Here is a 13,646-nt window from a genome sequence, read left to right on the forward strand (position 1 = left end):
CAGAGAGAAATGAACACTCAAAAAGAAGACCAACTTCACAACCTTACTTCTCTTAACTCACAACTTACTAAAAAGGAGACTCTCCAAGTACAGCTGAAAGAATAACAGTGACTACTACTTCAAAAGGCTCTTAGAAACATCAAGATAAACAAAAGTACCTCATGTTAAGATAGGCAGACAACAGACATACACCATACACAGTAATGATGCCATTTTTTGATTATAAGCTTTTTACACATTATTTCTAATGAACATGCTCCTCACAACTGATACATAATATTTCAATAGGCAATGTTCTTTTCCATAAAACCTGTTTCAAAATCAAATATGCATCTTCTAATCAATGACATCTGAAAATCAAGGATATATAGTATTATTTAAATAACTACTTTAAATAACTACTAACTAGCAGGCACACGCCTGATCCCACTTCATAGCTATCTTATGTGTTAAATACCATTATCCCATTTTTTTCAATAAGTAAACTGAGACATGAAGATGTTAAGTAATCTGCCCAGGGCCACAGCTAAGAATAAAAACTGGGGATCAAGTTCAAATATAACTCCAATATTCAATAATGGTTTATTATTATAACATCTACTTATTAAATGCCCCAGACTGCTATCTGGCTTGCTATACCTGCATTTTCCAGGGTTTGTCTTCTCCCTATCAGACAGTTACTTCTTGCTGCTTTCTTGTAGTGTGATCTTAAACAACACTCTCCACTTTTTTCTCCCTTTGTCTATCTACTATTCTAACATCCTTTCAAGTGCAACAACAGATAACAAGCTTGCTTGACCCAATAATCAACAAATTTTAAAGGACTATAAGGCATTCGTATGAATAAAGTCTATGACCTTAAAAGCAGTGTCTGTCAAATATTAATGTGCACACAAATCACCCTGGGATCTTGTTAAATGCAACTCCTGATTCAGGTATGAGATGGAGTCTGAGATCCTGCATGCCTAGCAAGCTCAGCACAGCAAGCCTTTGGTAGTGAACTATATAACATCAATTCTGTTTGCTTTCAATTTTCTGATTATTGACTACATCTACATAGATAAGGGAAGCTAACACTGGCGGCATAATTAATGTAGAACCTCTCATGAATCAGATTCCCCAGGCTCATACTACAGTACGTTTTCATTTAAGTTTCCTGACCCTTTTCAATAGCTAATATGCCACCACCACCACCATCACAGTATCATTTAGTATAATCACAATAATCCTTTTAAAAGGCAATCCTTTAAAAAAAAAAAAAAAAAAGCCCAGAGGTAAATATCCTCATCCCCAAGGTTCACACCCTCTTAAGTACAGATGACCCTAGAATAACACAGGTCTGAACTTTGTAGGTCCACTTATAAGTGGATTTTTTACAGTACAATATTATGAATGTATGATTTTTATGATTTTCTTTGATTTTAATAACATTTCCTTTTCCTAGCTTACTTTACTCTAAGAATGCAGTATAGAATATATATACCATACAGCATATGTGTTAATCAACTGTTTATGTTACCAGTGAGGCTTCCAAAGTCAACAGTACGTTACGAATAGTTATATTTGGGGAAATCAGAAGTTATACTCGGATTTTCCAACTGCATGGGGGGTTGGTGCCCCATGTTGTTCAAGGGTCAACTATACTTAAGTACTCTACCCCTGTCCCAAAGTACTTGAAAATGATGTAAATACAATATCCTCTGAAAAGTAACTGAAAAATTAAAACATCATAAAGAACTGACAACGGAAGTTACCTAGAAGATGTGACTACTAAACTGGCAAAAGCCAATATAACCATTTTGAATACATTTATCATTAAAGAAGAAATGAATCAGTGAGGGGAAAGAGCTGAAGGCACAGAAGAATAACACTGTCAAACGTTGACTTTAGCCAAAAAACTTTAGTGTTCCATTCCTATTGATAAAATGCCCTCTCTTTTGGAAGATGGATGCAGTGGGCTTATATAACATTTGATGGCCTAACTTCCTTAGTCTTATTCCACATTTACCAAGAAAACTAATCTTTCATAGAAAAGAAATCATTAGTTATGAAGGCTCTGAACAGTTTATATGATAGTAATTTCTCATAGTATATCAATATTACATTATGGTCACATGAGTTTATTAATGTGCATTTATATACCCTTAAGACATGTATGAACCTATTCTCACTCAATCAGAATTCCTCTTGAAGCTGAAAGGCGGCTCTGGGCCACATTAAGTTCATCAGGATGGTGAGTATTACCCTATAGAATATAGAGTAACCCAATAGAAGAAAGCATCAAGTCCTAATCTGCTGGACACTAAGGCGTAAAACAGTTTTTATTTGAAAAAACAAATCTCTTAAAACATACCTCATCTAGGATTTCTCTATTTCTTTGTAGTAGTTCAGGTAGCTCTTTTATCAACTGATCGACAGTCTGGATGCCTCCCTGTTCAATCACAGATGTGGACTTAGTCAATATAGACTGAGGTACAGTATCTCCAGATATATCTTCAATTGCTGCTGGAAGATTAAGGGAAGCTAACACCCTGAAAAAGTGAGATACTGTGTCATCTAGAGGTCTAAATCATCTTTAAAACATCTATCTCCAATATATCTTCATCAATAGCAGCAGAGTCAGCGCCCCAAAAAAGTGGATTACCCTCATCAGTGAAAAAATAAAACAAAGATAAAGAGGGAAAAAAAATCAGTGAATGATAAAATTAAAACAAAATTGTTAAAAAAATTAAGTTCACAGTTCAGAATTAAAAGCCAAAAGTAAGAAATATACATTAAAAAATACTAGCTACTTTGGGCCACAGCTCAAACTTAACTTCTTTCTAGACAGTCTAAGTAATTTAAAGTCAAAATTCAGGGCACGTCAGTGGCTCAGTCAGTTAAGCATCTGCCATCGGCTCGGGTCACGATCCCAGGGTACTGGGATTGAGTCCCGCAGCACCTGGCTCCTTGCTCAGCAGGGAGCCTGCTTCTCCCTCTCCCTCTTCCGCTCCCCCCCTTGCTTGCTCTCTTTTTCTCTCCCTGCTGAGCAATAAATAAAATCTTTAAAAAAAAAAAAAGAAAGAAAAATCTCAAATGACATATATCTAACAAAGGACTTGCTCTAAAATACGTAAAGAACACGAAAAACTCAATTTACAAAAATGAGCAAAAAATTTCAACGGACACTTCACAAAGGATATATAAATGGCTAATAAGCACATGAAGAGTTACTCAATACTATTAGTAATCACAGGAATGCAAATTAAACCACAATGTGATATTGCTACATATACGCTAAAATGAATGTAAGTGAAAAGACTGACAATACTAAGTGCTGCTGAGGGTACAGAGTCCCCAAAAAGCGCAGGTGGGAATATGAACTGGAATAACCACTTTGGAAACAATCTGGCTATTCTGCATGAAGTTAGCATACACCAACCACACAACTCAGCAATTCTAATCCTAGCTATACCCAAGGGAAATAAAACATGTCCACAAAAAGATGTGTGCATCAGTGCTCACAGCAACTCAAATGTCTACCAACAGTGAATACAGAATTAACAAACTGCTATTTAACCATAAAATGAAATACTGCTCTGCAATAAAAAAGGATCAAACTGATACAACACAGATGAATCTCAAAAACATTATGCTAAGTGAAAGAAGTTCAACACATTTTGAGTATGTACTGTGGTGCATACTATATATACTGCAGCAATACTACAATGTACTACATACTATAATGTACGTATAATGCAATATACTTGCTATAATAATTTCATTTATGTTGAACTGTATGAAAAGTAAAACTAACCTAGAGTGACAGGGAGCAAAGAGCAGTGGCTAAGGGCCAGGGGAAGAAGGACTAAAGTGAAAGAAGCATGAAGGAATTTTTTAGGGTGATAGAAATGTTCTTGATCTTGATCATGGTGGTGGTGGGTACATGCGTATGAACATTTATCAGAACTGAACTATACATTTAAAATAGGTGTAGTCTGTTACATTTTACTGAAAATTATACTTAAGGTATTTTAAAAACCAATGAATTTTTTTTTTAGCCTTAATCCACCAGAAACAAAAACTGGTTCAGACTACTGAATATACCATGTATCTTAACTTACAAGTTCATTTCTACTTCTCATTTCCCTCAAATAAATATCTCCTAAAATGCAAATTAGTAGTCAAAATTTCTCACTTTGTTTCAGTAATCAAATTTATTCCAAATACATTTGCTAGGGCTTAATAAAAACAATACCCACAAGAAGTGCATATGTGTATTTGCTATTTCACATATTCTTGACATTCAGCTCTAAGCTCAGAAAACTAAAATGTTCATAAACTATTTAGTTACAGAACAGTCAAATAGAAAACATGAGAATTTTAGAGATACACTTATGAAAGCTAAGCTCTACCTACCCATTTGCCAAAGTGGTGGCTTCTCTCATTTGAGCAATTGATCTGTTAACCAAGTCAGCTTTCCTCTGATTATAGGCGGCCAATGACTGCTGCACTGACACAGGAACCATATTCTCAAACAAATCTAAAATGAGGAATGAAAATTTCTATAAAATTTCAAGACAAAAATCCCATCTGTAAAGTGAATGCTCATATTCCCTTTCCAATATTTACATAAAAAGTCTGCAAATATTTAAAAATCAAAACCAAATCACTATTAAAAGCACAATAATGAAGAGCATTTTTAGATCACTATATTCAAGGACCATGACAATGAAAGCTTTCTTTTTCTCTGAACTTAATTTTCCTAACTTTTTAAGATGTTTGTCATTGACATTAAAAGATCTTTGATAAAGAAGACTTACACATAAGAAAATACTGTTCACTTGTTGATTAAACTGATTAAGCAGCCTAGAGTGCCATGGTTTGATTTCCAGCTCCTTCCACACCACCTTCTAGCTCTGCAACATTGGGCAAAGTACTTGAGCACTCTGTGCATCAATAACCTCATCAAATGGGGTAATAACAGTACCCACCTCATGGGACTGTGGTGAGAATATAAATTCTGAGCTAGTATCTATACTTAAAAGAGTCCCTCGCACATGGTAAACACATCTTGTTTGCTAAAATGAATAAGTAGGATAATCACCCTTTCCCGGAGTATTATCCTTAGGATCTCAGCTAGAGACTACTATACATTGAATATATCTATGATATCCAAGGATAACATTGATCGCATACAACCAGGACTCCATAACTTTGTATGTTTAAATTCATATTTATGAATGTTCATTTTTAATGGCAGAATCTTAACATAACAAATGTTAACAAAATGAAAAATGCTTAAAGTCTATCATTATTCAAACACAGTTTCAAATTCTCTGACTCTGCTGTATGCATATACTTTATTACCATTTACTTTTCATCTTGAAATTTCACTATAGATACAACACTTCATATTTATTCTCATATTCATTTTAAACAACATGAATGCAAATCATATTCAAAGCATACAATAGCAGTTATAGGATTTTAGCTACAAAAAAAAAAAACAGATTAAACTGGGGAAAAGATGAGTAAGATTAAAGCGTATCTGAGTACTTGACATACCAGTGAATTTCTGGCTGATGGGTACACTGACTGGGGTAGATTTCACAAGTGTGGCTTTGCCAATAGGGTCTAGATCTTTAAGGTCTGGAACTCGATCATGATAGATGAAGTCATTATCCTTCTTTGCCGCAGTAAGGGCACGGCTGATTTTGTCAGAAAAATCTTTCACATTGACATATTCATCATAGCGAGATGCCACTGTTTTAATCAATTCTGCTGCATGCTAAAGAGAAAATGTTTAAAAAAAAAAAGTTTTCTTTTTCTCAACCAAGGATCTAAGCATTGGTTTTTCAAAACAATCTTTGAGGACTTGCAATTCCAGCAATGTGGTCAACAGAATAACCTAGAAATTATCCCATCACAAAATACCAAAATACCAAAAATAAAGAATAAACATAGAAGGCATTCCTCTAAAATATATGGGTGAATTACCTATAAAGTAGAAGAAATCCAAGGGTCAATAGGTATAGACACCAAGGGAGGCTGGCTGTCAAATATTTCTGTAACCCAAAGGACTAGCAATTAAAACACATTAAAAGTGGCGTGCCTGGGTGGCTCAGTAAGTTAAGCATCTGAATCCTGTCTTCAGCTCAGGTGGTGATCTCAGAGTGGTGGGACTGAGCCCTGCATCAGGCTCCCTGCCCAGCAGGGAAACTGCTTCTCTCCCCTCTTCCTCTCCATCCCCTTCTGCCCCTCTACCAGCTTGTGCATGCACTATTTCTCACTCTCTCTCTCTCAAATAAATAAATCTTTGAAACACACACACACACATTAAAGGCTCTCATGGAGACCTGAGAAAGGGGTCTTGAAACATAGAGACGTAACTATCTACTGAGAAACATTCCCCTCACCACCTTACTCGGAGGCAGGAACCGTAAATAACTACTCCAACAGTGAAAGGATGAATCATAAAAAAAATACCCAGCCAACACAGGAACTCAATGAAGCAGCATGTTATCTCAGCATTGATAGGAATTTTTTTTTTAAAAAAAGGTCTACCCTTATAATTCATAAGATTGAGCATATGCCTCACATAAATTTAGGGCTCAAACTGTATTACTTTGGTGGTTTCAGATACAGTAACATTAGATGAAATAGGCAATAAAGCCAAAAGCATCATTAAGGATAAATTCAGTACTTAATGCTTAACATCTGCCAATTTGTCAGAAAGACATAAAACTTCTTATATTTTGTATTTAAAATAAGTCTCTATGTATATGAACAATTACAATGAGAAAATGATAAATCTACCCCTCATCAGAGTGGAAGATTTTAACACTCTTGTCTCAACAGGGCAGACCAAATAAACAAAAAAACTGTAAGATTATAGAAGGTCTGAACAACACAATCAATGAGTTTGATTTACCAAAATCAAACAATTAGAGAATATATAATATCCTCAGACATACAGAGAACATGTATGTACAGTGACCACAGGAGACAAAGCAAGTACGGAACACCAAAGTTACAGAACTACAAGAATGGTTTAATGATACAGATAAACAAGAATGGTTTAAGAACTTATATAATTCTCCAAATAATACATTTAAATTTTAGAAGATCAGATTATCTTCATAGATGCTGAAAAAGCATTTGATAATATTCAGTATTCACCACTGATATTTTTGAAAAACTTAGTAAAATCAAAATAGATAACATGATAAAACCCAAAGCTAACATACTTAGCAGAAAAATATAAGAAACATTCCTAGAGTCAAAATAAAAGTGTCATCAACAACCGTCCAATATGTCAAAACAACTAGACAAAAAAATGAAATCAGACATATAAAATTTAGAAAAGGAAAAAAATGATCATTTACAGATGATGTATTTGTATACCAGGAAAACCTAAAAAAGTCAACTAAACTATTCTAAACAATGAGAGAGGTAGCTTACATGCAAAATCAATAGAGCAAAACAAAAGCTGCATCTTCAATGTAAACTAGGAGACAGAAAATGCATAAATTTAAATCACTTTTCACATTTTATTTGTAAATACGTGGTCAAATGGCAAAGTTAGTCCTAGAGCCGTAAGATATACTGAACACTGGAGAAAAAAGGGACTGCTAAGCAAATCTGAAAACGATAAAATGGGGGGCGCCTGGGTAGCACAGCGGTTAAGCGTCTGCCTTCAGCTCAGGGCGTGATCCCAGCTTTATGGGATCAAGCCCTACATCAGGCTCCTCCGCTGTGAGCCTGCTTCTTCCTCTCCCACTTCCCCTGCTTGTGTTCCCTCTCTCGCTGGCTGTCTCTATCTCTGTCAAATAAATAAATAAAATCTTAAAAAAAAAAAAATGAAAACGATGAAATGGGAAGAGGTAAACAAGTGCCAACAGATGACAAAGGCAAAGCCAAATGGCCCGTGTCAGCCACCAGGGGGTCACAGGAAAAACTGGAATGCTGAGGGGCCTCATCCCAAGAGGGAACTGCTGAGAGCAAGACGCAGATTAATCAAAGGCAGAGAGGCTGGGGGAAGCAGACAAAAGGAGTGAAAAGAGGGAGAAAGAAGAAAGGGGGTGAGCACTCAGAAAAGGCCAACAAAATAACATACTCTCAAAGCAGACACACCACCCTGCAAAGCAAAGGCTGTGAGGAACTCAGGGAAACACAGATCCCGAGTAAGAAGAGTCCTTCCTCAACCAGGCTAGGCTTTGAGAGCCAAAGATGCAAAGCTGAGGAGGGCGCCCTTACATAAAGAGGCTTGGAATACTATCAGGCGCCATTCCCCCACTCAGGAGCCTCTTGCTATTCTTCTATTAAAATCAATCTCACTCAAATACAAGTAACTGATACGGCATCCCATCTGCCTCAACACAAAGAAACCAAGAGGAAAAGGATGAAAATGAACACATAACCAAGTTTTCAAAAGGTAATGAAAATTCACCAAAGAAATGTTGTCACAAAGCAGATGAAAACAGCATGTTGAAAAAAAACTAAGAACTAAAAACCTTGAGGGTATAATCATAGTATCAAAAGAACACAAAATATGAACAGAGGACCAGATGGTCCAGACAACAGTGGATGAATAGCAGATAGCAAGAGAATGTGGAAAAGGAACTGACAGAACTCAGGCAAGGAAATGAAGAAAAACTCAGAAAGACTGAAAAACTTAAAAAGATTGAAATATTTACACAAGTAACAAAAAAGGGATAACAGACACCAGAGATATCATTTAAGAAACATACGAGACAAGAGAGTGAGGAAAATTCAAAATGACAGTAAGGGAGAAGGAGGCCATTACAAATTAAAGATTTGTAAGACACATCAACCAAATGCAATGTGAGGACCTTGTATGAGATCTGCACAGACCAACTGTGAAAAAACAGTATAGAAAAAAATCCGGGAAAACTAATCTAGGTTTGGATAATATTACATTACTAGTATTAATCAGTATTAATTTTGCTAGGTGGAATGACATTGTAGCTTTAGGGTCTTGTTTTGTTTTTTTAAGTCTTATCTATTAGAGATACACAGTAAAGTACTTAAGGATGAAATATGTGAAATACTCCAAAAAAATAAGAGGGGAACGGGAAATAAACACAAATAGCAAAATACTGATAATCACTGGAGCTAGGCAATGGATAGTGATTCATTACCTTATATATTTTTTTCAAATTTTCCATAATAAATAAATAAAATTCATACAGAAGCATAAACAAAAGAACAATCAGGAAAAATCATAAATGAGAGATGATGATACCTATCAGGCATTAAAACACTCTAAAGAGTCAATGACTAAAATGGTATGAAACTGAAACATGAACAGATAAGCCAATGAAACAGAATAAAAAGTTTAGAAATAGACCCAAACATATATGACAAATTTAGCATGTGATAAAGCCAGAATCTGAAATCAGTGGAATAAGAAAGTCACTGTAATAAATTATTTGGGAATAAGTGGATAAGCCATTTGGGAAAAGAAAAACCGGATCCATACTTCACTTATCAGGATAAATTCGAAGTGGATCAAAGATCCAAGTATAATATATAATAAATTATAGATGTATTATACTTTTATATCAGCAATCCCATTTCTAGAAGTTTAAGGTATACCTGCTGCTATGGACTAAACTCTTCACCCCGCCCCCAAAATTCGTATGTTGATGCTCTAACCCTCAAAGTTTTCGTACTTGGAGATGGGACTTGAAGATTATGTTTAGATGAGGCCATGCGAACAGAACCCTCATGATGGGATTAGTGCCCTTTTCAGGAGCATGAACCAGAGAGCGTGCTCTCTCTCCTCCCCCCACCCAGGTGAAGACAGAGAGAGAAGATGGCCAACAGTCTGCATAGCAGGAACAGAGCTCTCACCAGAACCCAACCATGCTGACACTCTGGTCTCAGACTTTCAGCCTCTACAACTATGAGAAAATAAATTTCTGTTGTTCAGACCCTCAGTCTATGATTATGGTAGCCAGAGCCAAGACACCTGCTGAAATAACAAAATGCCATGTGTACATAATTATTCACTGCAGTATTACTTGCAGAAAATCTTGGAAACATGCAAGTGTCCAGCAACAGGGGACAGCAATAAACTGCCGATTATACAATGAAGTACACTTCAGCTCTAAAGAAAAATGAGGAAGGTGTCTCCATTGCTGTATGATTATTACCATTATTATTATTATTATTATACATGCTACCAAAGCAAGCACTCTATTGCTATATTAAAACAGAGAGATCTTTAGGACATGCTGTTACATGATTAAAGCAAGACACGCAATACCATATGTAGCACAGTACCTCGTGTGTAAGAATGGGGAGAGTTAAGAACATGCATTGTGCGTACTGTATATGCATGTGTATGAATTTGCTGTATTTCAAAGAAAAAAAATACTGAGAGGATTAAATGAGAATCTAATGGAATTTACCTTTGGGGCAGTGGGAAAAAAGGATTGAGGGAACAGGACAGAAGAGAAACAGAGAAAGGGTGAAGTGTACACCTTTATATATACCTAATTTCAAGCCCACAGAAAAACTGAAAAAACAGGAGTTAACAACAAACCCACACTTAGGTTCAACAAGTGTTACCAATTTGCCATATTTGCTTTATCACTCTTTCCCATATATATACTTACATGTACTTCTTTTTTTCTTTTTTTTGCAGGATCATTTTAAACTAAAGTTCATCCATAAATACGTGAGCATACATCTGGTAAGAACCACCTCCTTAATACCTACAAACTACTATCACATCTAATAACAAACAATACTTTCACAAAATCAGTTTTACTAGGTCCCTCATTAATGAATTAAGTATATCTAACACATATGCATTCTACAGAGTCACATTTTTGTAACTATCTATTTTTATGTCTTTTTGAAAACCGCACTTTGTGTTAGAGAGTCTACCAAGATAATCAAGTGCACAGCCTTCTGGAGACAAATAAAGGGCACTGTGAGGAAGGACAGCTCATGAGCCCTATACGCTCAGGTACAATTTTTCTTGCCCCAAAAGTAAATCCCAAGCAACAGTCTTACCTTCACTGCTATTTTCTGTTTTGATTTTCCTGACTCTGTGATTTTGGTTTTGTTTCTTGTTTGCTCATGACCAATGCTTCTTTTCCCCATTGCTGACAGCAATGATTAAAAAGCTGGTTTCATGGTGTGACCATCTAATGATCTCTATCAGATTCATGGGGTACTCTGAGCCATAGACTACAGAGAATATGATTTATTGGTCATCTTCTTCTATTTGTTCTGTTTGCCTATTTCTGAGCTCAAATCAAGTAAACAAAAAAATCTCGCACATGGAAAGAACAGCCGTTTGAGATATGAATTAGTGTTCGAATTCCATGTTAACTTTTAACCTATGACTAAAGCTAAAACTGAAGTCACAAACTCTTACGTGTCTGTAACTGGAAAAAAGACTTTACCTCTCACTGTTCAAGTTTGAAACAGTCTCCTTTTTCCAGAGGGGATTTTAAATATTAAAATTTCAAAAAGAACTCTAATGTGACTGGTTTATAAACACTAAATAAGAGCTTACTTCAAACTAATAATCCTGGAATTCCCAGAAAATAAAGGAACTAAACTTCTAATACTTTAAATGTGCTAACCTGAAAAAAATCCTTCCCACAGAAACCACTTTTTCAAGAAGCATTTTTATGTAAGAATCTAAGTTACTGTAATCAAAGTGAACTCTGGACAAATGAGATATGTTTGAATATCTGTATTTTATCAGGAAGTATACCTCTCTCTGATTTTCTCCATGAGAAGAATAAGCACACATTTTCTTTTTTTATAAAGACTTGAGTTTCAGGGCGTCTGAGTGGCTCAGTTGGTTAAGGATCTGCCTTCGGCTCGGGTCCTGGGAATCGAGCACTGTTCAGCAGGAAGCCTGCTTCTCCTTCTTCCTCTGACTCACACTCATGCCTGCTCTCTCTCTCTCTCTCTAGTGCTCTCTCTCTCCCTAAAATAAATAAAATCTAAAAAAAAAAAAAAAAGACTTGGGTTTCTTCCCCCATGAAAAGACTAATTAATCTGAACTTCCCAAATGATATGTATAGAATATCTTCTAATATCCAGTCCATATTTAAGTTCCCTAACAGTCCTCTTCCTACCCTCTGCACACCAATGCTCAAAATACAAACAACTCATATAAACAGCCCTTGCCCCTGTTGTGAAACTGAACCAGATATCACAAGTTTCTAACAAGCCCAATGCCAACAGTATAGACAACTGCACAGAAGATATTCTGCTGTTTACAAAATCTATGTATATATACAGTGGATCCTGCACAACACAGGGGTCAGTCGTACCAACACCCTGCAACACAGTCAAAAATCCTCTATAACTTTTGACTCCCCAAGAGCTTAACTACTAATAGCCTGCGGATGACCAGAAGCATTACCCATAAAGTAAACAAGTAACACATATTTTGCATGTCATATGTATTTTATATTGTACTTTTACAATAAAGTAAGCTAGAGAAAATAAAATGTTACTAAGAAAATCACAGAGGGGCCCCTGAGTGCCTCAGTCAGGTTAAGCCTCTGACCCTTCACTTTGGAAACGGAGCCCCACATCTGGGCTCCGTGCTCAGTGGGAAATCTCCTAGAGATTCTGTCTCTGTCTCTGTCTCTCCCTCTAACCCCTCCTCAAAATAAATAAATCTTAAAAAAAAAAAATCAGAGAAGAGACGATACATTTATAATACTCTAAAACACCTGGGTTTAAGTGGACCCACGCAGTTTAAAGCTGTGTTGTTCAAGGGTCAACTGTATTACCACCACTGTCCTTCTCAAGCTGTGGAACTGTATGTCCCAATTCAAAGGCTAGGCCACAAGTTAAGCACTGCACAACGCTTCTTAAGCATGGTAATTTAGATTCTTTTATATTAAAACAAACATAGATGAGGCACCTGGGTGGCTCAGTCAGCTGAGTGTCCAACTCTTGGCCTTGGCTCAGGTCGTGATCTTGGGGTCGTGGGATCAAGTCTGCATCAGGCTCCACAATCAGTGAGGAGTCTGCTTGAGATTTTCTCCCTCCCACTCCATCCCTCTCCCTCCCCTCCCCCTCACACTCTCCCCCTAAAATAAATAAATAAATAAAATCTAAAAAAGAAAACAAAAACAAAAAAACATGGTGGGACACCTGGGTGGCTCAGTCCATTAAGTGTCTGCCTTCAGCTCAGGTCATGATCTCTGGATCCTGGGATGGAGCCCCACATCAGGCTCCCTGCACAGCAGGGAGTCTGCTTCTCCTTCTCCCTCTGCTCCTCCCGCCCCCACTCTGCTGCTCATGCTCTCTCTCTCAAATGAATAAAATATTTAAAAAAAAAAGACTTCAAAAAAGCACCCAGCAGGTACCTAAAGATAAAAACAATCACTTTTCTCTGCTGATAGGGGCAATGAGTTGGGAAAGGTTTTTATAAGCAAACGTGGGAATCTCACTACGGAAAAAAACAGAGAGCCAAGTTACTTAAATATTTACTTCCAAAAGACTCACCTGTAATCTTGCAATCTCTTCTCCAAATTTCTTCTGCTGTTTTGCCAGGATAGACTGGTGGTACTCAGCATTGGCCTGCATGATACAGTGCTTTGCAGCCAAGACAGGGAACACCTCCTGGAAATAAAAATACTGACCAGGGGAGAGTC

At 36.6% G+C, this 13,646-nt stretch overlaps 1 protein-coding gene across 2 annotated transcripts in view; it reads right to left on the reverse strand.

The window, feature by feature from the left end:
* PDCD6IP (programmed cell death 6 interacting protein) overlaps positions 1-13,646 on the reverse strand; it is a 76,265-nt gene that overhangs the window by 33,651 nt on the left and 28,968 nt on the right. Inside the window, exons 7-10 of one of the 2 annotated variants that reach the window (XM_048216095.2) lie at positions 13,498-13,629; positions 5,548-5,770; positions 4,399-4,522; positions 2,354-2,531 (exon numbers count right to left, since the gene is read on the reverse strand). In XM_048216095.2, the coding sequence (XP_048072052.1) occupies positions 2,354-2,531; positions 4,399-4,522; positions 5,548-5,770; positions 13,498-13,629 (657 nt within the window). The remainder of the gene's footprint in view (positions 1-2,353; positions 2,532-4,398; positions 4,523-5,547; positions 5,771-13,497; positions 13,630-13,646) is intronic. The other variant, XM_048216096.2, reaches the window with a different exon arrangement.

Source organism: Ursus arctos, unplaced genomic scaffold, assembly GCF_023065955.2.
Source record: "Ursus arctos isolate Adak ecotype North America unplaced genomic scaffold, UrsArc2.0 scaffold_20, whole genome shotgun sequence".
NCBI classification, from domain to species: Eukaryota; Metazoa; Chordata; class Mammalia; order Carnivora; family Ursidae; genus Ursus; species Ursus arctos.